Source organism: Esox lucius, chromosome 2 (genome assembly GCF_011004845.1).
Source record: "Esox lucius isolate fEsoLuc1 chromosome 2, fEsoLuc1.pri, whole genome shotgun sequence".
Taxonomy (NCBI): Eukaryota; Metazoa; Chordata; class Actinopteri; order Esociformes; family Esocidae; genus Esox; species Esox lucius.
In genome coordinates, this window is record NC_047570.1 from 22,929,750 (window position 1) to 22,954,514 (window position 24,765).

Here is a 24,765-nt window from a genome sequence, read left to right on the forward strand (position 1 = left end):
GTAGAGTGGTTTACAGTAAACAGAAATAAAATTATAAGAAACAATGGATTTAATATTGTCTATTGTCTGAAGGTAGAACTGACACATGAAAAGTAATGGAGTTTTTGTAATGCCATCAACTGGTAGTATTTTCAAAGTCGTTGTGCTATGATTAACTGTAAGTTCCTCTTGGATAGAAAATGTGCTAATGTTTTGACAGAATTATTAGATGTTGAGTCGAGTTTGCCGTGTTAGTGTATGTTGAGAAAGCTTTTTTGCATTTTGAGTTGGTTTTTAATAAACAGAACGTGGTTTTGAGCAGAAAATTAACTATTTGGCTAATTGTGTGTTACTGTGTTTAGAGTTTAGAAAAAGTATCTTAAGTATAGGTGAACGCTTGTTAGCAATTGCAAAAAACTGTAATATTTGAAAGAAAAAAGAAAAAAGCAGAGGAAGTGACGATGCGAACAGGAAACAATAATGCTCTGAAACTATGCTTCTGGGTAGTGAGTAGTGTTAGTAGCTAAGCGAACTAAGAAATTCCTCATCATAAAACTCGTGAAAAGGACACGGTATGCACTTTTTTAAAATTTGACATCACAGCGTCTCGTGAATATCAGAAGGATGGAAACATGAGTTAATAACCACGCGTTGTTACGGCATAATTTAGCCACTTTGATTCATCAAGGCTACTTACTGTCCTATCTTCTCTCTGTAATAACACAGCTATTTAAATGTTTGCTATATTGCTCGGTGCGGTAACCAAATGTATTCCTATGGTAAGTTCAGAGGATTAACTAGTTGGTATGTAGTTCGCTGGCTAACGTTACTGGTTTAATTCAAATGGCTATAGCTAGATAGCGTAAGTTCTTTGTCTTAACATAGCCATGTACCGAGTAGTTACACTGTACGTCGTTACGCAAAGTTCAGATGCGGGATTGACTGGAAGTCGATTTAAATATAAATTAACAGCGCATTGGTACGGTTGAGTGTTTTGTTTGACATAATATAAATGTCACAGAGTTGGTACAACCGTTCACAACCAGTTATCAACAATGTTATCTTGTAGTTGGTCTCTAATTCAGGCATAACAACGGCCTCTTTCTCAATCATTAAAGGATAAATCCATTTTATCTTAACAATGTTCAGCTAACTTGAAGGGGCAATTTTTTTTCTATTAGAACCCTTTTGTATTAAATTTAGAATCCTCAGTGGAACAGGTTCTTTATGGAACCAAATAGAGTTCTAACTAGACCCTTTTAAGGGAACAGTTGAAGTCCTTTTCAAGGATTCTGAACTTATTGCAGCAACAGTTAACATTCAAACTAACTCTTCAATCCAGTATGGTTAAGTTTGTTTCATGGACATTCTGTGGTGGTTTGGTTCCCCTTTGCAAATCAAATGATCATTGCAGCGTAGCATTTTAGCAACAAGAATAAGACTGATTGATTTCCAAGGTTGTGTTCTGTTAACCAGTAGCAATTCAACATGTTAGGATGTGCACCCAAAATCATTTCTGGTGAATACATTTTGGGAAACTACAATTCTGCTATTACTGCAGATAAATTATGGAATTTTTTAAATATTAAAATGCCAATATCCCACACAATGCCCCTTTTAGCAAAAGGAAATAATTAAGCCATGTTAGAATGCTTATTTTTATTGTCTAAATCAGCTTTAATTAACATCAAACCATATCTAATTCAGGTGATTGCAAGATTTCGGCAATTGAGTACAGGATGCACCTGTATTCAATTGAGTGTCAGAGGAAAAGTTCTGAATACTCATGTAAATGTAATTTTTCAGTTTTTTTTAATTTTGTTATACATTCTAAAAAAAACTGTTTTTGTGTTTTTACTATGGGGCTTTGTTTGTAGACTAATTTGGAAAAAACTATTGAATCCATTTTAGAACAAGGCTGTAATGTAACAAAATGTGGAAATTTGATCTGAATAGTTTCCAAATTCTCTGTATATGAGATTTAATATATTAATTTATAATACATTTGTTACACATTTCTAAAAACTTTTCAGTAATGGGTATTGTGTGTCAATTGAGGGCAATTATAAATGTAAGTTTGTAATGAAGAAAAATCCGAAGGTGAACGGATCTGAATATCTTTTGCGGGTACTGTAAGTGCTTACACAGCTTTACTTAATTGGTTCTTTCTTGTTAAGAAAGCTGCAATGTATTAACTGCATTTGTAAAGTTGTTGTCTCTGTCTGCTGTTTAGCCTTAGATCCAAAGAACATGGCTGCAGACTGGTTGGGCAGTCTGGTGTCAATAAACTGTGGACCAACCCTGGGCATGTACCAAGGAGAAGTGTCATCTGTGGACCAGACAAGTCAGACCATCTCTCTCAGACAACCATTCCACAATGGGATCAGGTGCCCTGTCCCTGAGGTCACCTTTAGGTAAGGTCCCTTCATATGGCATCTCAGATTTCAGGGAATATATGAGGTGATAATGACATCGATAAGTCAAAGCCATTTTTCCCGCCCTTCAATGCCCCCAGTGATGTAGTACTGTGGGGGGTTTGTGGTGTAGCCTAAAAGACATTCCTTGCTTTTTCTGGCCAATTCTTTTTGAAACATATCTTACTGCCCTAGAAATCATTCAGATATAATACATACCATCTAAGGTCTCCCAGGGGAAAGTGCTCCCTTTAAGTTTTAATGACATTTTCTTGGTGGGACTACTTGTGGACACATTTTCTTTAACAACCTTGCTGATTGTTAGAAACAAATTGAAACCCCTGGTTTGGTAAGTAGAGACTGTAGAGTGTATACAAATACTTTTGAAGACGAGAAATGTTTTTTCGCCATACCCTAATGCGTTTCAATGTATTGAACTAAATGTTAGCCTATATCTAGCTATATTTTTAGTTTTGGGACAAATCTATGTCACTGTCAGGTAGGAGGATGTGGTGTTTGAGAGCTATCAAGAGTGGCTATTGAATGCCAGCAATGTGAGGTTTTGCCTGCTAAAGCAGAAACTACTGAAATCATCCTTTTTGTAATTGAATGCATGCGTCTGACAAATGAATTGTATCTCAACGATTCATGAAGCTTGGACGCTGCCATTGGACCCGACGCAACAGGAGTTGTAAAGAAGTTGTCATTTATTTCAGAAGAGGCAATCCTTAATGGCTAATTGCAATGCTGGACACTCAGTGGCTCTAGTGGATCTATTAGGTTAGATGCCAGTGAATGAACCGAAAAATGTCAATTCTATGTCTATTTACACTTATAATGATTCTTCATAATTTATTATAGACACATGTATACCTATGTATTTAATTTCTGTTCTAGTAAGCTGTCCTTGGAATGTTGATGGTTAACAGATGTTTCTGTTAGGAGGGAATGCAGAGACAAAAGGGTTGCTTCTAATTGCCTAGCTTGCGTGATCCTTGAGATAACACCCCTGTGTCATTGGAAAAGCCCCAGGGATTGATAAGGGGTCTATTCTACAGGACTGGTTCTGTTTTCCTTTGGTCAGTTGACCAACCCCCACTACTTGATTTTTAGGATATAACCAGAGCGAGGGTTTGAAGAAGCTCTCTTGCATTTACCTTTCCTCCTGTCAGCATCTTCAAACTCCGGAGTACTTTAATCTTTGATACTTGTACTGTATTTGTAATACTCTCTTTATACATTAAATCCCTTGGTTACAATAATTCATTGACTATTTGGAATAAATCTAAAATGGGTCCAAATCCAGTTCCACCACCAGGTGTTCCAGTCCTCACTTTCTGCTGTGGAGATCACGGTTTTCCATGGAAAATGTCAGTCTCATTTGAAGATTAGAATTTAGTTATGCTCATATACAAGCACATGGAGGTTTTCCTCATTCTCGGAAAGAAGTGGACCAATTTGTAAATATGTAAACATTTTAAAAAGTATACATGTATATCTTTGAGCATGGTAAAGTTATTAATTAGACTTTGGATAGTGTTTTAATACTCCAGCACAGTACAGGTGTCCTTTGGAATTCAGTTTTCAGAGAGGAAGTAAACCAGAGACAGACATTTAACCATGAAGCCAATAGTGGTTTAAAAGAGAATTGTCACTGCTGCTCTCTCTACCTACATAAGTCCTTAAATAGGGTATTAACCTGTCATATCCGCCATAAAAATTGTGAATTTCTGCGGTTCTGCCTTTCAATTGGCAAAACACGTAAGCCACAGTAAGTGCTACACAGTGTGACAATTTTTTTTATGCCAGGCTCAACCTGTGACATTGTTGGTTGTACTCCCAGTGCAGAATTCTTTGCATAATTATGCCTGAAACACTTCCAATCACCCCTTATGTAGGGAGACTGAAAAAACACCCCCAAATGGAGTCTAACATTTGGATTTTCCCTTTAAGTAATGCTACTGTTTGTTTTTGTTAGTGAGGGAAGACTGCATTGTGGTTTGTCCAATACCAACCTAAATGATTGAGTGAAAATAAGCAAGGCATTAAAATATTACAAAATATGCATATTGTTTCCAACAAGGCAGATCACTGAATACCGCTCATCATATTTTCAAGTGGGGGCTGTCTCATGTAAAGGTTTTTTAGGATCTAAGTAAACAGACTTAATGACAAGCAAAAACCTGAAAGGAAAACTTTATTCTTAGCTTTCAAACAGATACCGAATCTCTCATTTCAGCTGGGCAATAACCTAAAAGATGAGGCCAATTCTACACTGGAGTTATTTACTAAGTTGACAATGAATATGCTTGTGTGGCTTAATTACATTTTAATCATTTTTAACCACCCCACTTTTTAATGCAAAAAAAGAAAAAAGTTATAGTCAAGGGAGTGGAGTACTTTCTGCTCACAATGTACATTCTGTGTATTGGTCTAGTTAATTTACAAAGACATAAGGGCCTACTTTATTGTTTTAAGCAACCTGACTAACATGCCATTTGTTTACATTCCATGCAGTGCTATGGACATCAAAGAGCTCAAGTTCCTGGATATCCAAAGTCAAAGTGGTGGATGCAAAAAAAGTGCCTGCCAGCAGGCCTTGTCTGATCCTGGCATCATGTCTTCAGGGCAGAGCGGTCAAAACGGCAGAGGTGGTTACCCTGCCGTCAACCTACATTCCAACAATGTTCCAATTACCATTCTACAAAAAGGTAAGTAGAGATTACTAGTTTGGGGAATCAGTTTTTCCCCTAGGTTATTTTATGCAATTCTGGTTGCAAGGCCCTAATGCAGAAATATGTGTATGGGATTTCTATACTGTTTTTGTGAAGCACCACCTTTGATAAGCAGTACTCCAGAGGTCCAACAGAGTGCTATCGGTAAATTTTGGGGTTTCTGTATTGTCATACATTCATACCAAACTTGTCAACCTGGGATGTTTGGTAATACCAATGCTGAACACCAGGGGTGCTGTTTTCAGAGCCTCTCTAAGCCAAAGCTTAGCAATGCTACTAAGTACATATAACATCCCGTAGTGAATACTAATGAGCCTGTGTGATCATTTTATACAGTTTCTGATAAACTGTTTGCATTGTAGATATTTCAGCTCAAATTTTAACAAATAAATTATACACACAGTTGCTATGGTTCAGAGAATCTTGCTTTTTGCATTAAGTTAACCACTTAGCTAGGTAACTAGTAAGCGGAGTGACTCAAAAGGCTCCATACTGTTATTGTTGTGTGCTTTTAAACAAACGCTATTTTACTTGAGAACGCCGGTAAGTTTCATATGGGAAGTGTATGTGGCAGATGAAATAAATTTGGTTTATCTTTTCAAATTGTAATACAATTTTGTTTTGTTTGTTGACATTGACCTGAAAAAGGTTATTTTTGACCAAAGTAACATGCTATATGTAGTTATATAGGTCAACTTACAGAAATCGCTTGTTCGTAGACCTATAGCATGGTTCTATCCATAACAGTCCCACTCTGGGAATGTTTCACTTTGCAATCACAGTGTAATCCTTCACGGCAGAGCCCTGAATTTAATAATCGTATTCATCTAAATGTGATTTTAGGGTGAACATAGTCATTGTTTATCTTTTTGGTGTTCACTGTCAGGAGGAAATGTGAAAGTACAAGTCTCAGTGTCACATGTTACTTCACTCCTTAATCCCTTGGCCCTGTGAATCTTCAATCACTTAAGTCAAACCAACACATTGTTTGGCCTTTAGTAGACAGGGGAGTTCATAGGGAATGTTTGCCTCTGTGCAATGGTTGGTCTTGGTCATTTTATACTCCTTGTATGTTATACTGCACTGACACATTCTTACATGTAGCAAGCTTCCGTTTGGCCAATCCACTGTTATTTGTTTATTATCAACAGAAATCCCTGCAAGGTTTTGGCACAAATGTTAGAGTTAATGATTGCCTAAGATGTACCCTGTTCTGAGAATGAATCTCGCTAGCTTTAATAACCACAACTCATAACGTAAGTAGTAGTTATATAGTTAATCAGTCAAGTTTATTTCTGTCTGTGTGATGAGGCGCTCTTTTTCTCTAATCTTTAGTGTCACCAGTTACTCTTAACAAGCCCGAGCATGAAAACAGGCAGGCGCTATTTGCAATGCTGTGACTTCCTCCAGATTCCCATAGCGTGTGAAAGGGTCAGCCCAACCCCTGCCACTCAGCAAATTGGCCCAATGAAATCTGTGCATTTGTTCCCTTGGCTGTTGGCCCAAGAAGCTGGAGATTAAAATAAAAAGTCAAAGGTAAACAGTGTTTCCACAATTGATGCCTGCACCCTTCCAAGGGCACTGGGGAAAACATGGCTTCCTGTTGGGAGGGGGGGTTCCTGTTCCGGGCAGGAGAGAGGGAAAAGTAGATGGGAGAGGAGAACAGAGGCACGTTAGCCAGAAATTGCATAACCTCCTCTTTAGCAGCAGACGTGGTGAAGTTGGGGGGATGTTTATTGATCTTAGTCACACACGTATTATAAAGAGGAACTTTGGTACCGGCCTTGAGCACGCAATGCTATGTTCCTTAATAGCCCCCTAGCACCTGCTGTTTGAAAGAGAGTGGAGGTGGGTTTACTGACTGCTTATCAAAGTCATGGGCTATACAGATGGTCTCAAATTCTGACATACCTTCTTAAAGTATAAAGACGCCTTCACTTTCTCCACATTTCATATGCTTTTTACTCCGGAGTGGCTTCCATCCAGCCAGTGTACCATAAAGGCCTGTTTGGATTACTGCAGAGATGGTTGACCTAAGGGTTTTGTTTTTCCTCTGACAATTGCTGTGATGTGGATTCTTATTGACAGATGATTGCCTTTCTAAATCAAGTCCAATCAGTCTTATTTGCTGTAGGGTTTCAATCAAGTTCCTGAGACATCTAAAGGATGATCAAAGGACACTCAATGCTACTTATGCATATAAGATTTGTATTTTTTTATTTTCAGAAAAATCTGTTTTTACTTGGTCATTATGGTTTATTGTGTGTACATTGATGGCATTCTCTTAAATCAGTTATAAATTAAATCTTTAATACAAAAAAGGTATGGAGAAATTGGGTTCTGAATACTTTTCAAAGCCACTGTAAAATCTTTCTGGGAGAGTTATGGGAGAGTATGGGAATGTTGAAACGAAATATATTTAAAATAACGGAGTACAATTGCAGTGGGAATTTTTTCCATTCTACCTTATTTGAGGGGGTGGAGTATTCTTTGTTGGAGGTTATTCTTTTAACAACAATCTCCACCAGGCAGTTCCTTCTAAAATTCCTCATTTAAGCAAGTATTCATTTAATGTGGCTGTTTTATTATTTTTACTTGTATATACTGTCAGCTGTGTCAGTTGTTTTAACTGTGCTCCTAGTGAATAACATGAGTGTACAGCAAAGCTCTTCCTTCCTTTTCTTGATTGGACTGTCACACACAGTGAGGAAGGTGTTGCGGATGACTGACACTGTTTTCCTTATGTCAGTCTTACCTTGCATGTGAACACATTTCCCTTCATTCACAACATGATGACATGTTGACAAGCCTCACACGCTGTCATAGCAAGCTGTCAATCAATTCAGCTTTAGATCATGTGTGTTTATCTCACTATTGTCATAGTGATTTATTATTCTGTATTAGTCAATATTAGTATGTTGCTTGTTACACTTAAGTATGGGTAATGTTTAATCACCCTTTGAAATGTTGCTTAGTTTATCAGATGGACAAGGCTGAAGTTCATGTTTTGTCCAAATATCACATTTCTACGATTTTTGTCAGACACTGCTAGGCTTTGTTACACTGTGGAACAATGCCAAGTGCATTCATGCATTTACAATAGAGCTGTAGGTAATAATACTGTGTGGTCTTATTGTAATACATTTTCCTATGTTGAAATGCTGATGCATATACACACACTAACTGATTTTGTTTTTAAAGCTGCTCCCTCCCTTGTCCAAATACATTGATGTAGTAGCAGGTCCCTGATCAGCCAATGTGACTACAGGCTGTATGTGACTTGATGGAGTCTTGTTGGATACCTTGCGTAAGAGCCCAAAGCACCTAGCTGTCAGTATGACACTCGCGTGCGACTGTGCCGCTCTCTTAGCGTGAGAGCTCAGCGCGGTTAGGGTTGAACACCAGGTTTTTCCAGTTTTTTGTTTTCATCTTGGTTCTTTTTGGTTTGGATTTGTTGAGCAATGCATGCATGTAAATGTTTTCTAGGATATACATTTTCTCTAGGTTGCGATATAGCATGTTACCATATTATTACTAGCATATTAGCATTTGGTTTTTGTCACAACTACAGTTCCTTAAAGTCATAGGATAACTGGACTGGAGCCTTGACAGATAAATGGACCCTGGGTCGGCTCTAAGAGCTAGAAAAAAATAAAAGATTAACCTTGGGTATTCCAGTTACTATTCAGTTTATATTTTGTGGGAAACATTTTCCTGAAAAAAATTGTCTCTCTTCTAATGTCTTGATTTATTTATTTATTTCAGCTTCTCCAGCGTCAGCTACTAACCAAGGGCTAAAACAGCCCACGCCGAAAAAGAACGGAGGAGGGGGGCAGGTGAAGCTAAGGGACGATGAGTGTTTTGGCGCAGACATGGACGAAGGTCTGGACACAGACTTTGACTTTGAGGGGAACCTGGCGCTGTTTGACAAGGCAGCGGTGTTCTCCCAGATTGCCAGCACAGATCGCAATGGGGCACGATCCCGAGGTACGCCCGGTGGCGAACGCAGCACACCCACACGTTACCGTCACGACGAGAACATCCTGGAGGCCAAACCAGTTGTCTACCGGCAGATTACGGTGTCTCAACATGGAGGCAAGGAGTACTGCACTGGTAAGCGAGACATAACACCTCACACATCCGCTATCATTGAGAACCACACCCAAATTTCATTCACTTTTTATTTTACTATTTCAAATCGCTATATTTGTTTTCATTAGGATCGCTTTTAGCATACACCATTGCAACAGCTTGTCTGGGGTCAAAAAGACAACAAAACATATATGAATAAAAAATAAATGTACAAAATACAATACCTTTCTAACTGAAGTGTGTGTACGAGTCATCCGTGTGTGTGTTAATGAATGTTCCTCGGCAATGTTGTTCTTGTGCACTTAGGTGTATGTCCGTCAGAGCTTTGTTAGTTTATTATAGAGATATTTTAGTATTTTCAACACAATTTCTCACAAATGCTTTGAGGCTGGAAAGACTGACTTAGTAGCTGAGCACACTCCAGTCACATCCCACATCCAGAGGCCTGCCCTGTGGGTAAATTGAAGAATGAGAGCGCCATCCATTCATTCAAATGTATCTATCAAACATACATAGACCGGCAGCCCTAAGGGCATGACAGATGCAACACCCTCCATTCATTGTCACAGATCACACATTCACAGAGAGAGAACTAGTCTGTCAATGCCAATACATGCTTCACCCTGCAGATCTAAAATTTTTGGAGCAGTGGACACCTTTTCATAGCGTGGTACCATTGCTAGACGCACTCCCACACAAGGGGGCGATAGCTGATTATTTGTTTAGCGTGAATGCATGGAGGTTGAGTCCTAGCATAACATGGCAAGCTATCTTAGCTTCCATTTTCTCAGTGTGAAATGATCAGATTTATTGTATAAAATGTATATCTGGCGGATATTGTTATACTTACCCTACAACATGATCTTACTTTGCTATGCTACCTGAGCAATAAGCAAACCAGTTTCTTTATCTTATGTCTCTGTAAGGTCTGCACTAGGCTTTACCACAGTCACTTTGTTGGGGCCACAAGAAGACCTGGGACTTTTTGGCTGGGCCAGCCAGACTACTGGAGATACAATACATTGTCTAACGCTCTAAAAATAGCCCTTAAAGAAACAGACAAGGAGATTGTCCCAGTAATCTGATGCAACCAGGAGGAATAACAGTGTAACTCTCATCAAGTGACGCTCATCATGCTAATCTAAGTGAAGCTAGCCTCTGTGCAGTGTGAAGTGAGAAGGCTAGGCCACGATGAGCTTTTCCCTCCCAGTAATCACTACAGGTTTCTCCCTAAGGACCTACACACCTATTGTGTACTGTCGCTCACGCATACACACACTTGCCAGTTTGGTAGCTCACCTGTTAGGAAAGAGAGGATAGCTCATTCCAATGCTATTGGTCACCCTGAGTTTTATGCATCTTTACCCAGACAGCTTTTTACTCCTAGATACAGATTATACTCGTAGCTGTATATAACTTAGTCTGAAACATTCAATGAGACTCATTGCATGTTTGCAAGTCATGTCCAATGTAAGAGAAGCGACTTTAAAAATATAGTTTACCAAGCTAGCAAAAGCAACACTTAGCTGTCATTTATTGTCTGATGGCATCTGTCTGCAACCTGGAAAGATATCCTTTTCACAGCACTGTAAATATTAAAATCAGCAATTGGTGAACAAATGTAGATAACTACACAGTATAATGTATTATTCAGTAGGGTGGAAAATTATATATAATGTTGAAGGAAATGGTACAATGAAATGTAATAATTCAAATACTGAACTGTATAGCATGCTCAAAATCAAGTTTCCAAACCTGTGGTTTCAATTAAATATGGCAAATGTCTCACATCCTTCACAATGTTTTTACACTCATAAAACATGTTGGTACTTTTATTCTTGCATGGTGAGGTATTGAAAGCTGACAAGTCATTAATTTTAACAATTATGTTTGTCTGAGTTATTTTTTTTCTCCTGATGTGCTAAACAAAATCTTTAGCTCAGTATTTGAATTTTATAGTAATTTGTGTTAATCTTACCAATGTTGGCACTTACTTTCTCAATATACACTCACCTAAAGGATTATTAGGAACACCATATTAATACTGTTTGACCCCCTTTCGCCTTCAGAACTGCCTTAAATCTACGTGGCATTGATTCAACAAGGTGCTGAAAGCATTCTTTAGAAATGTTGGCCCATATTGATAGGATAGGATCTTGCAGTTGATGGAGATTTGTGGGATGCACATCCAGGGAACGAAGCTCCCGTTCCACCACATCCCAAAGTTGCTCTATTGGGTTGTGATCTGGTGACTGTGGGGGCCATTTCAGTACAGTGAACTCATTGTCATGTTCAAGAAACCAATTTGAAATGATTCGAGCTTTGTGACATGGTGCATTATCCTGCTGGAAGTAGCCATCAGAGGATGGTCATAAAGGGATGGACATGGTCAGAAACAATGCTCAGGTAGGCCGTGGCATTTAAACCATGCCCAATTGGCACTAAGGGGCCTAAAGTGTGCCAAGAAAACATCCCCCACACCATTACACCACCACCACCAGCCTGCACATGGGTAACAAGGCATGATGGATCCATGTTCTCATTCTGTTTACGCCAAATTCTGACTCTACCATCTGAATGTCTCAACAGAAATCGAGACTCATCAGACCAGGCAACATTCTTCCAGTCTTCAACTGTCCAATTTTGGTGAGCTCGTGCAAATTGTAGCCTCTTTCCTATTTGTAGTGGAGATGAGTGGTACCCGGCGGGGTCTTCTGCTGTTGTAGCCCATCCGCCTCAAGGTTGTGCGTGTTGTGGCTTCACAAATGCTTTGCTGCATACCTCGGTTGTAACGAGTGGTTATTTCAGTCAAAGTTGCTCTTCTATCAGCTTGAATCAGTCGGCCCATTCTCCTCTGACCTCTAGCATCAACAAGGCATTTTCACCCACAGGACTGCCGCACACTGTATGTTTTTCCCTTTTCACACCATTCTTTGTAAACCCTAGAAATGGTTGTGTGTGAAAATCCCAGTAACTGAGCAGATTGTGAAATACTCAGACTGGCCCGTCTGGCACCAACAACCATGCCACGCTCAAAATTGCTTAAATCACCTTTCTTTCCCATTCTGACATTCAGTTTGGCGTTCAGGAGATTGTCTTGACCAGGACCACACCCCTAAATGCATTGAAGCAACTGCCATGTGATTGGTTGATTAGATAATTGCATTAATGAGAAATTGAACAGGTGTTCCTAATAATCCTTTAAGTGAGTGTATGTAAGTTACAAGAACAGCTCACTTTGGGGCTAAATGTCAACATGTTTTTGCTGAGGTACAGTTCATAAAAGGAAATCAGTCAGTTAAATTTAGCCATAAGCTCTGGATTTCATATGACTGGGAAATCATCAGTATTTTGTTTAAACATGAGGTCATGGATGAATGACACAACAATGGGCCTCAGGTTCTTGGTGTCTTGTTGGAGTATCTCTGTGCAATTCAAATTGTCACTGATAATGCAATTTTTCCGTAACTAATGCCTGCCCATACAATTACTGTAGTAAGGGACACTTTTCATAGCTCCTTCATCAGCAACCAGTTTTCCTACACAGTGCCAAACACACTGTCTGCCATCTGCCCGGTATAGTTGAAACTAAGAATGGTCCATGAAGAGCTCTGTTTACCAGCAAGCCAGTGGCAATCAATGCCAAACTGATGATTACACATGGTCTATTGTTATTAGGGCTGTTGGTTGTACTGCGTCTGATGGTAGAGAATGAACATGCATTTCTTTTTAGACATTGTGCAGTCAGCATGCTAATTGCACACTCCCTCAAAACTAGAAGCATCTGTGGCATTGTGTTGTGTGACAACTGCACATTTTTCCTTTACAGTAGAGTGGCACAAGGTGCACCTGTGTAATGATCATGCTGTTTAATCAGTTTCTGTGCTCCACTCCATCACTCAGGCCTTAATTAAGCCACTCCTGAGTTGCTTTGCTGTTGCTTTGCTGTGATGAGACCAAGATATAACTGTAAGGCCTGAATGCCAAGCACTACATCTGGGGAGAACAGGGGGAAAACATTACCTGGCTAATACCATCTGTACAGTGAAACATGGGGGTTTTCAGTTTGTCTTTATGGGGTATTGTTTAGATTGATGCCAAAATAAATTACAACTTCAGTCTATAACAACATAATGTGGAGAAAGGGAAGGGGTGTGAATACTTTACGAAGCCACTATATGTTCTGCTGGTAGCATGGTTCAGAGCTGGCCAATTACCCATATTAACACTTTGTCAGCAAATTGTCAATTCTGCAAGCGTTGTGTAGACTTTCACTGGTGACTAAACTACAGAACACACTGTACCAATTTTCATGGTGGTGTGGTGGTTCCTAGAAAGGGGTTGGCAATTATTATATTGGCACTTATTTCTAAGTGGCCTAACATGGCTGCCAGCCAGTGTTACCATAGCGATAGCTGGGCAGGGACTATGATGTAGCCATTAAAATCTTTTTTAAATGCCTTGCCTCTGGTGCTAGGAGCTGAGAACTACGAGCTGAATGAGGAAACTGTTGTCTTCTCTCCTTACCAGACGGGCTGGGCAGGTCTGCTGCCTCTGCCTCTTTCTGTCTGTACGCTGTTATGTTAATCCTCATCCTCTGTACCTAGTAATTATCAGACCGCTTTGAGCTTTACATAAACAGCACCTCTCAGTCACACACAGGCTTCCCCTCAACTGGCACCCTACTCACTGGGTAGCACACTGCCTTTGCCAAAGGCCAACAGGAAAGAGTTCCATTTGGGATGCCACCACATTACAACAGGAAAAAACCCATACCCTTCTGAGGGCTTCTGTCTGTGACCTCCAATCATTTCCTTTTTACAGAACTGTAAACATTTAAATCAACAGTTTCAGACCACAGATAAGAGGTTAGGAATACGAAGGTCTTGCTGCAAGTAGACTTATGTTTGTTTTAGTCCTAATCATTACGTTTCAGTGAAAGTGAATGTCTAATCTCATTTGCTACTTTGCATGCTAATTAAACCACTTCAACAGCAAGTTTACATTTTCTTTAATGCAAACACATTAAAGCCACAGGCTCAGCTCTATTGTTTCCCTCCAATTTGAATTTCGCAGCCAGTTGTGACTGTGATCTACAATAGCCTGTGTACAGTTGGCCTCACATTGCCTGGATTAGGGTAGGGTTGGACCGACAGACCATTCCTCATATCGTCATGCTCTAGCGAGTGTCTTGCAGTTGGTCGGGCACCTGTACGCTGGCGACAGTCAAATGCATATTCTGATATTGTACTCCAGCCAGCTATTAATTGGATTAGCATCTAATGATAATTTTTTAAACAAAACACAGAAAATAAAAGCTGAAACCTCACTATTCTGTCTCCTCCACTAACCCCCCCCCCCCCCCCCCAGCTCCACCAATCCCCCTTGGCTCGTCCAGCCTGCGTGTCTGTATTGGTTTCAGCGTCTATGTTCTTATTGTCAAGTTTGAAGGATTGCTTCCAGCTCAGTTTATTTTACTGCCTCTGCATGCTCCTAGATACCCAGTTGAGCAGGTTGAACATTGCGTGAGGTGGAGTGGGTGTGTATGTGCTGTGTGTGTGCGAGAGTACACAGAATCTTGGGGGTGTGGGGAGGGGGGGGGGGTGTAGCAGGGGAATTATTTCTAAACACACCTGGCTGGATGGTCCAAATGCAATTAGCACATAGTACAACTCCCACTTCCCCTCACGTTGCCTCTCCTCAGCAGCAGATTGCATGACAAGGAGCAGTTGACTTTGCTGTGTGCTTATCGCTCGCGTGATTGGCAGAGGAACGGCACACCAGAGTAGACTGGGTTTCTCTCACAGTAACATATTACCTGTCTTTGTACTGCTTATAAAGGAACAGTGGAAGGGAGGAGGAGATATGAACAGGGAAGAGATAAGGTTCATTTCACCTAGGCACGACATCTGTCTGCCCATGTGTGTGTGTGTCACACTGCAAGTGTTCTGCGTTGAGTGTACATGTTTCTGATGCGTGCCGGCACTATACATTGAGGGAGGCATTACTCAGCAACCAGGCCTAAGCTTTTCAGACTGTCCATTTAAAGGAGAACAATGTCACATTTCAGAGGACTGTCTAAGCTCTGTCACTCACAGAAAGCAAGGCAGCGCTGGAGTTCACATTGCATAAATCTTTATCACATCAGCTCGTTTATTATACGGTGGGGAGAACAAGTATTTGATACACTGCCCATTTTGCAGGTTTTCCAACTTACAAAGCATGTAGAAGTCTAATTTTTATCATAGGTACTCTTCAACTGTGAGCGACGGAATCTAAAACAAAAATCCAGAAAATCACATTGTATGATTTTGAAGTAATTAATTTATTTTATTGCATGACATCAGAAAAGCAGAACCTAATATTTGGTACAGAAACCTTTGTTTGCAATTACAGAGATCATACATTTCCTGTAGTTCTTGACCAGGTTTGCACACACTGCAGCAGGGATTTTGGCCCACTCTTCAATACAGACCTTCAGATCCTTCAGGTTTCGGGGCTGTCGCTGGGTAATACGGACTTTCAGCTCCCTCCAAAGATTTTCTATTGGGTTCAGATATGGAGACTGGCTAGGCCACTCCAGGACCTTGAGATGCTTCTTACGGAGCCACTCCTTAGTTGCCCTTGCTGTGTTTCGGGTCGTTGTCATGCTGGAAGACCCAGCCAAGACCCATCTTCAATGCTCTTTCTGAGGGAAGGAGGTTGTTGGCCAAGATCTCGCGATACATGGGCCCCATCCATCCTCCCCTCAAAACGGTGCAGTCATCCTGTCCCCTTTGCAGAAAAGCAACCCCAAAGAATGATGTTTCCACCTTATCCTTCTTCTTCCTCCAAAAACGGCGAGTGGAGTTTAGACCAAAAGTCTCTATTTTTGTCTCATCAGACCACATGACCTTCTCCCATTCCTCGTCTGGATCATCCAGATGGTAATTGGCAAACTTCAGCCAGGCCAGGACATGCGCTGCAGGATTTTAATCCATGACAGCGTAGTGTGTTACTAATGGTTTTCTTTGAGACTGTGGTCCCAGCTCTCTTCAGGTCATTGACCAGGTCCTGCCGTGTAGTTCTGGGCCGATCCCTCACCTTCCTCATGATCATTGACGAGGTGAGATCTTGCATGGAGCCCCAGACCGAGGGAGATTGACCGTCATCTTGAACTTCTTCCGTTTTCTAATAATTGCGCCAACAGTTGTTACCTTCTCACCAAACTGCTTGCCTATTGTCCTGTAGCCCATCTCAGCCTTGTGCAGGTGTACGATTTTATCCCTGATGTCCTTACACAGCTCTCTGATCTTGGCCATTGTGGAGAGGTTGGAGTCTGTTTGAGTGTGTGGACAGGTGTCTTTTATACAGGTAACAAGTTCAAACAGGTGTAGTTAATACAGGTAATGAGTGGAGAACAGGAGGGCTTCTTAAAGAAAAACTAACAGGTCTGTGAGAGCCAGAGTGCTTACTGGTTGGTAGGTGATCAAATACTTATGTCATGCAATAAAATGCTAATTAATTATTTATTTATTGATTTTCTGGGTTTTTGTTTTAGATTCCGCCTTTCACAGTGGAAATGTACCTATGATAAAAATGACAGACCTCTACATGCTTTGTAAGTAGGAAACCTGCAAAATCGACAGTGTTATCAAATACTTGTTCTCCCCCCTTGATTGTCCGAAGCATCATCGCTACCTTGGTAGTAGCCTCTTTGTTTCATTTATCACTAGCAGTTGAATCTTACACATTGTTCCACTGTAGCAAGAGACTCATATGGCTCTGAGATGTGACCTAATTCCAGCGCTGCTCTGCTCTCCGTGAGAGTAAGCTGCAGAGTGACAGTCGAGCACTGAGTCAGAGTATCAAGTACTTTGACAAATGTCCAAAATGTGTGATCGTTCTCCTTTACGGCACTCCTTTTTTTCTGTCTCCTTTTCACAACAGCCTGACTTAATAAAAGACACCTCAACAGGTGGTCCAGGTTAGTCATGGGGAGGGGTGACTGTTCTCTTTCATACTTTATTGCTACCACATACTGCCTCAAACAAGGGGTCTGACCTCACAACTTTTAATCTGATTGAGCCCTGTGGATGACCTACTACTTGATTTTTGCAGTTGCTCACAATAAATAGTTTTACCCTTTATTGTGGATTCTTTATTGTATACTTGGGATATGGGTTTTCCACATGAGAAGTGAAATCCCCTGAGGATGTCTTACAACTGTTTCCCAACTTCTTCTCTGGACTAGTCTTCTAGAAGCCTGCTACTGTTTTGACACAGTCCTGATCTCAGCCCCAAACAAATGTATATGGTTCTGGACCGTAGTATTCTCTCTGCAACAGTACCTCACACGCTAGCCATCATCGTGGCACACAGGTGTATCAACCAGTAAGCTCAACTTCCTGTTTTGAAGATTCCTTTGTGTTACCCCTATGTTTTGGTGTAGGCCTCTGTTTAGTGTGTGTGGGCCCGGGGTGGTGCCGTGCCCTTCCCCACTATGTGGTTTTGGGGATGCTGAGGGAGCTCAGGAGGGATGAGCTGGTGCGTGTGAACCCAGATGGCCATGGGGGATACCTGGGAGATTTGTCTCTCTGTTAGCTTCATCATGTTTGTCATGTTTCGTAAAAGGCTGCGGGCATCAGTGACAAATGAGAGGAAGAAGGGAATATTCCTTTAGTGATGGGAAATAGATCAGATCAGGGGAAGAGGCATTCCCCAGGGAACTGGCTCCTTGCGTGAGGATGTGCTTATACACAAACCCCTATTCCCTAAAGACTTCTTGTGTGTGTGCGCACATTAGTGGATTTGGTTTCATTGTAGAGGCTTATGCTGTTAGTATATTGGGCCTTATAGTAATTTTTAAGAGTAACAAGTTTCACTGATAATGAGGATAATATATGGTTATACTTTTATTGGAAGCATTTCCATTTTTATTAGTAAATCTGGAATGTGTAAAAAAGTTCTAAGACATAAGTGAGTCCAAACTTTTGACTGGTACTTCATATAAAATATGGGAAAGGTTCACCAAAAGGTTCACAACAGATTACATTTCCAGATGTTCAATTATGACCAAACATTATTAAGCTTTGCACAAAACAAGGAGTCTCTAGAGCTGCGTACGTTTTTGGTGATCAAATAGAACTATTTCTGTAACACATTTTATACAATGGAATGCATTACACCTATTTTACACACAGAACAATGTCAAATCTTTGTTTCTGTGCCAGTGTAAAATCAGGACAGAACATTAAAAATCTCAAAATAATTTAGAGTTGTAAAACAAACTGACTTGACTAAGACAATAAGGAAGTCAAACAAAGGATTCACTTGTTTGAACCATTACTAAGATCTTGTTTACTTTACAAGAGAGAGAATAAATCTCTGGATAGACTTATCTTAGTTTGCATAACCATTTCCATAGTGTTTGAGTTTACACTGGCATGTTCAAAACGTACTATGTAGGATTGTGGTCATCAGTCACGGGAAAATGTGCATAGAAACTTGATACATTTCGGAGAGAATTGCCATCACAAGCTATCTATATCTTCAAGATTACACAACAAAATGATCTAGCACCTTGAGTCTGCTACGATCTCAGAAAATGTAGCTCAATGTAAACAAGCCCTGAGAACTTAAGAAATCTGTTTCAAAAGCCCTCAGACATCTTGTAGGCTGTTCCAAAGGTGAGCTGCATAGTAAAAAGCAGCCAGACTGACAAGGTTAGTTCTGACTTTTGGAACTACTAAAAGGTCGATGCCAGAACATCTGAGGAGAAAATGTTACATGTTGCCCCTAACTAATTCCCAGTTTGAACTAATCAAGGGCTTGTTGACTCAGTTCTGCTTGTCCATGGCAACAACAGTCCTGTTGAAGCATTGTTGGAAAGTGCTGAACATAGCGGTGCACTCCGGAACCTTTGTCGGGTAGCATGTGTATATGTAGCTGTATACTATATTCTAGTCTGGCACAAAAACTAATTGTGTGTGTGTGTGTGTGTGTGTGTGTGTGTAGACTCAGGCCTGGTTGTCCCCAGTGTGTCTTTCGAACTTCACAAGCGTCTACTGGCCGTAGCGGAGCAGCATGGCCTTTCTCTGGAACGGAGGCTGGAGATGACTGGTGTGTGTGCCAGCCAGATGGCCCTAACTCTACTGGGGGGCCCCAACCGGTAAGTGACTGGATGCTTTCTACACATCACATGAAATGTGATTCCTTCACATCAGTCACATTCAATACACAATAAGGAAAGTTTCTACATGTTGTTTTAGGTACGATGTTCCATAATGAACACAACCCAGTGTTATGTAAACATGCCTACAGGCTTGCCTCTTGCGTGCATGTGAATGATTTAATTCAAACACCTTATTTTTGAGTACACAGTGGCTTTAGCAGGTAATCGTGACAGAAAAGCATTTCTTTGCAGGACATGTTGTAGCAGCCTTTGGAAAGCTGTGTTTATGGTCAACATGCCTCACAATGCCCTGCTGACTGTGATTACATGAATGGCAGATGAACGCTTCTTCTGAAGTCCATAATACAGTGAAAGAGTAGACAATCATTTATTACACATGCAGATTTCCTCTGTATTTTATGGAATCTGCAGATCATGATGTTCAGATCAGTCATGACTGTATGTGACACAATAATGTAAATGTCATTAATGTTAACTAATCGACTCTACCAGTAGACCTATATTTAAGGTTATTGCAAATTTAAAAAGCATATCTTGGATATCCCCAGGCTGACCCCTAAAAATGACCATCAGCGTCCCACGGTGGCCCTGCTATGTGGGCCCCATGTTCAGGGGGCCCAGGGCATCAGCTGCGGCCGGCACCTGGCCAACCACGACGTGGACGTCGTCCTCTTCATCCCCAACGTTGTGAAGATGCAGGAGTCCATAACCAATGAACTCAACCTCTACAGCAAGACCAGCGGCAAACAGGTGGCCAGCATCAAAGGTACCAATACTGACTGACGCACAGTATATCTGTTCTCTGTTTTGTTACACTTAATTTAGATGAGACTAGACAAAAAGTTATAAATGGATTGTAATTTGAGATAGTGAATCCACTTCCTGGTTCAAGTTCATTGTTTTCTAATCTATAGTAGACACTTTCCTATTATGGACATTGATATGACAAAAATCAACTACACACAAGTTATTTTCTGATGTTAATGGTAATACACTGAGTGAATGTTGCCCTCTGCTGGAGGTGTTGCTGTTGTTTTTCAGTTCAAACCATGATTGTTCTCTCTTGTCCCTTCCCTTAGACCTGCCTGTCAGCCCAGTGGACCTGGTCATAAATTGTCTGGACTGCCATGAGAACAGCCTCCTACGGGACCAGGCCTGGTACCAGGCAGCTGCAGATTGGGCCAACCAGAACAAAGCCCCAGTGCTCACCATCGACCCCCCAGTGAGTGGCCAGAAGCAGGTCGTGGAGGCCAAGTGGACCCTGTCTCTGGGCCTGCCACTTCCTCTGGATGGTGGGGAGGCCAGGGTATACCTGTGTGACATCGGAGTGCCCAAGCAGGTGTTTCAGGAAGTGGGGATCAACTACCATTCACCCTTTGGATGCAAATTTGTTATTCCTTTGCACTCTGCATAGCAGGACCTGTTTTAAACCAACCGACCTGGCTGAGCACGGCATTGGGTTGTCATTGCAGTGCAGATGTATATAGGACCAGCCTCAAGTCCTGCATATGCTGAGAGTCCAGGAGCAGTGTCAATGACTTCAAAGTGGTTGATGTGTATAGTTACTGAACAAAGGTTGAAGGGTGATTTCTAAAAATACAATGTGAATTGCTGGTCGGTTTGTTTTCCCTTTGCTCCTGTGTGACCTCTGGGAGTGTATCGCGTGCCGTGAGGTACCACTGGAAATGGTGGGGGGGGAGTTAGGAGAGGAGGGCTTCCTGTCCTGTTGGACTTTGTGATAAGGGGTCTGTGTGTGTTGCCCTCCATTATCAGCCAGTCTAAGTATGTTATGTTTACAGAGAGCTGACTGACCGCTGTGACTCTCTATCTGTGACCCCAGACATACCGTTGTTTCCTACTGTAGATTGTGTGTGGAATGGAATGGAGACGACCTGGCTGACCCAGTGCCCCAATGCAGAGCTCATCTCTGGGAAAGTCCCTATGATTTGAATTGGAGATTTTTGGTGTCATTTTTTATTTGGTGTGTCATTTAGCTAGCACAGGTGGTATCTCCGCACCAACTTGTGTCTTGTTTCAATTACCTCAGGAGAAGTGGTTTAAGAATTTGTGCCTGTTTTTGATGAATATGAAAGTATTAGTATTAGTTTGAATTGCATCACTTTTCAGAACTTTATCTGCAATAGAAGATGTAAAGTGGTGCCAAATGTTTCATTGTACCCGAGTCACCATACAAACAAATCATTTATTTCTGTCTTAAACTATTTCATATGAGTACAATCTTTGAATCCTGTTGGATCAGGCCACATTGTTTACAAAGTTTAGTAGATAAAAGCTATACATATAAAGATTACACAGTCTACCTCTGTTGCTGTGGCTGTTTTCTCAGCTGTATTTTTGTGGTTGTTTTTGTAACATGTCATTTGCCAGACATTACAAATTACTTAATATTACTGAATTTATTTGGAGATAAATGGTCTAGTTAGGTGTTTAGAGGTAGCCAATTTTCCTAATACTGGTCAGTCTACCATTGATTTCACATTTTTATATGAATGGGTTTGTATTTCATTTGTGCAGGCATTACCTAATTTCAATTCGCACAATAAGGCTTGGATGAGAAGCCACAGTAGATTAGAGTAGGAAAGTGTTGTTAATTCTTTTTAAACTGAGCATGTATTTGGTTGGATTGGTATGAAAGGTTTGTATAAACAAATCTGCGATTGGCAACCTGTTAGGGCACCAAATATGTCTCAATTGTTTGCAAACGATAAGCAATTTTCCAAACACAATTGGTAAATTTTTGTATAGTTTAGTTTTGCTCTGCTGCAGAGGGGGTCTTTCGGAATCCAGCTATTGGTGTGCACATCATTCTCTTGGAAGTCTTGAGGATATCAGAACTGATGTTAGTGTAAAATATTAAAAAAATATATTTTGGCCTTGTTGGGCTCTAAGGCAGCTGTTGGATTCTGAGGAGATCAGTCTTATAAGAGATTTTTTGTTGTCATCTAAAAGTGCTAGTTTTAAAGATATAGTTCAGGATTTTTGCTGCCAAACCTTTTATCAACTTATCATAGTCATGTGAGGCTGTGAATGCCACCTGTGTGGAAGATTTTTGAGGTGGTTACCAGACACACTGCCAACTAACTAGCATTAATGCATGGACTTTAAGGCATTGTGCTAAAGTTAATAAGAACATTATGAAGAATAATATGAAGGTCACACTATTTTGCAAATATCTCTTTCTAAACTGCCTTTTACAGACTAGTGGTCCTTTGCTTGGCAATGCATGACTGCCCTTTTTCCAGTATATTTGCTGTTGTGCCAATGAAAGTTTGGTTGACTGTAAAATAGTAACTTATTTTAAAGTTACTAATGGTCTTATGGTAATTTTGTTACAAAGGTTTTGGCAGAAAATAAGCCATGTTTTCCTACTGCCAAGTAATCATTTTCTGAAGGACAGTAATTGTTTTTCAGAAGTGTCCTCTGAGGTAGCTAGCAAAAGGATAATGGGTTACATTATATGAAAGAAATAAACTTTTTGTTTGTCCATTTCATTCCAGATTTAATCTTGTTTTCTTTTTGGGTGGAATTGGTGTATAGACTCTGGATTAATAAACATACTTTATCATAACTTCAGGAAGGCAAATGTACCATGTTACTGTGTCTGCAGTCATGGTCCAGGTTTGGGTTATTTATACTGAGATTATGATTGAATTCAATCAGTCATGAATTAGATTATCTTTTATGGTAAATACGGTGGTGTAAATGCTACATGCACCATTATTTAATGTTTTGCAATTTCTCCTAACCACACTTTGATGCAACTGAAACAATATTTTGTCATGTGGATGCTCTGCATGTCTGGGTGTCTGGTGTCTGAGGATACATTTCACATGTTGTCTACCAGATGGTTCTAAGTAGCCACAGCCAATCGACATTTCATTTTCTCAATGAGACAATACTTCCCCATTCTCTTCTCTTTCTCAAAACTAAATCCAGAGAGCAGCTGTTAGCCTTATAGAATTTAGGAAATAAAAGGTCTGTTTGTGTTGCGGTGACTGGGTTGTTGTCACATTAACGCCAACTTTTGTTTTTGGGGTTTTAACCGGAATTTTTTTTTCCCAATTGTGTTTTTTTCCAATTGTGGACTCTGACTGTGTCTGGCTATATAATCTTGTGCATGTAAAATCTGAATTTTCTTGTAGAATCTAGTTGAAACCAGTCAGTATCCTTCAAATCCAGTTTGAGTAATCAGGGAGGTAACTCGGATCAACTTATAGAGTCAGACTCACTCTTGCCTGCCAAAATTGCATCACAGAGGTTTTAAAAATTGCCTCATCGTCCTTTTTGTTGTAGGAAGAAATGGTATTAGTAACTTTTTGTGTTAATAGTAAGTAATGATAAGTAATGAATGGCTGCACATTTCATAGCATTTTTCAGAGCATTACTTAATGAATTTGGAGGTATTTTTTTTTCCATGAAGATTTTTGCCATTGCCTTTTGAAATAGTCTAGGCAATTGGTAAATGATTATTAAAAATACAGAAATGCTTACCTGGCAACCCTGTTCCAGGCAAAAGCTAATCCCGTTTTGTTAGTTTCTTCTCCACAAGGAAACAACCATAGCATTTGCTTCTCCCAGCAACCGATGGGTTGCATTTCAGTGGTCCCAGAAATATATAGGATGGGCCTTGGCCAGAACCCTTGTGGATGAACCAACATGTAACAAAATCTGTGGCATTGTGTTATCAATTGGCATGCTGACTTGCACTAATGTCTAGAAGAGGTGATGCCTGAGATTTGTATGTTAATTTCTCTACCATAAGCTGCATCTAACCTAATTTTTTTCAGAAAAATTTCCCAGTTTTCACTGCACCTGGCAGTAATTCAGTAAAATCAAAAAAAAAAAAAAAAGAATTACATTGATTTATATGTATACTTCTGACTTGTTTTCATTGTGTAGCCAGAGGAATACACCATAGTCACTTCAAATTAACAGCACTGATAATGATGAAAAAAGACAGTTGTATGAAATAAACACAGGTAATGAGCTATATTGTAATTTTCCAACATGTAGAATACATTTGAATTTATTTCTGAATTTATAAATCTTTGGCAACCTTGTACATTACTTTGCAACCTCCCAGTGCAGGGGTAACGGCACAGCTTTTTCTTACAAATTCTTCAGAAAACACATTGGAAGGGATCTTATACCATTTCTCCCTAAATAATCTTCCTAGATTCTTAAGATTCTTCTTTCTGTGCTTGTGAGCTGCCCTCTTCAATTAAAGCCACAGATTTTCAGATTGCAGGTATGCCTCTACCAGCTTTGCAAACATGGATTTGGGCAGTTTCTGGCATATGGGATGGGAAACGTTGGTGTACAAATCTCCCAACAAATGTTTAAATCCTGG

General features: G+C 40.3%; 1 protein-coding gene across 2 annotated transcripts; it reads left to right on the forward strand.

The window, feature by feature from the left end:
- The first annotated feature begins 453 nt into the window (after window positions 1-453).
- On the forward strand, window positions 454-24,405 carry LOC105015307 (enhancer of mRNA-decapping protein 3). 2 transcript variants are annotated; one of them, XM_010878384.3, is made up of 7 exons: window positions 454-551; window positions 2,213-2,393; window positions 4,911-5,104; window positions 8,894-9,241; window positions 19,217-19,370; window positions 19,943-20,160; window positions 20,474-24,405. In XM_010878384.3, the coding sequence occupies exons 2-7, from the start codon at window positions 2,230-2,232 to the stop codon at window positions 20,806-20,808; spliced, it is 1,413 nt and encodes a 470-aa protein (XP_010876686.1). In that variant the 5' UTR covers window positions 454-551; window positions 2,213-2,229; the 3' UTR covers window positions 20,809-24,405. The 2 variants fall into 2 exon arrangements, with proteins under 2 accessions (XP_010876686.1, XP_010876678.2); XM_010878376.4 differs by lacking the exon at window positions 454-551 and adding an exon at window positions 562-758.
- The last annotated feature ends 360 nt before the right edge of the window (window positions 24,406-24,765 follow it).

Excerpts from the sequence above, each read along its gene's own strand:
- LOC105015307 (XM_010878376.4), top strand. Across the intron at positions 19,371-19,942 it reads CTACTGGGGGGCCCCAACCG|GCTGACCCCTAAAAATGACC; the intron begins GTAAGTGACTGG and ends GGATATCCCCAG. Across the intron at positions 20,161-20,473 it reads ACAGGTGGCCAGCATCAAAG|ACCTGCCTGTCAGCCCAGTG; the intron begins GTACCAATACTG and ends CCCTTCCCTTAG.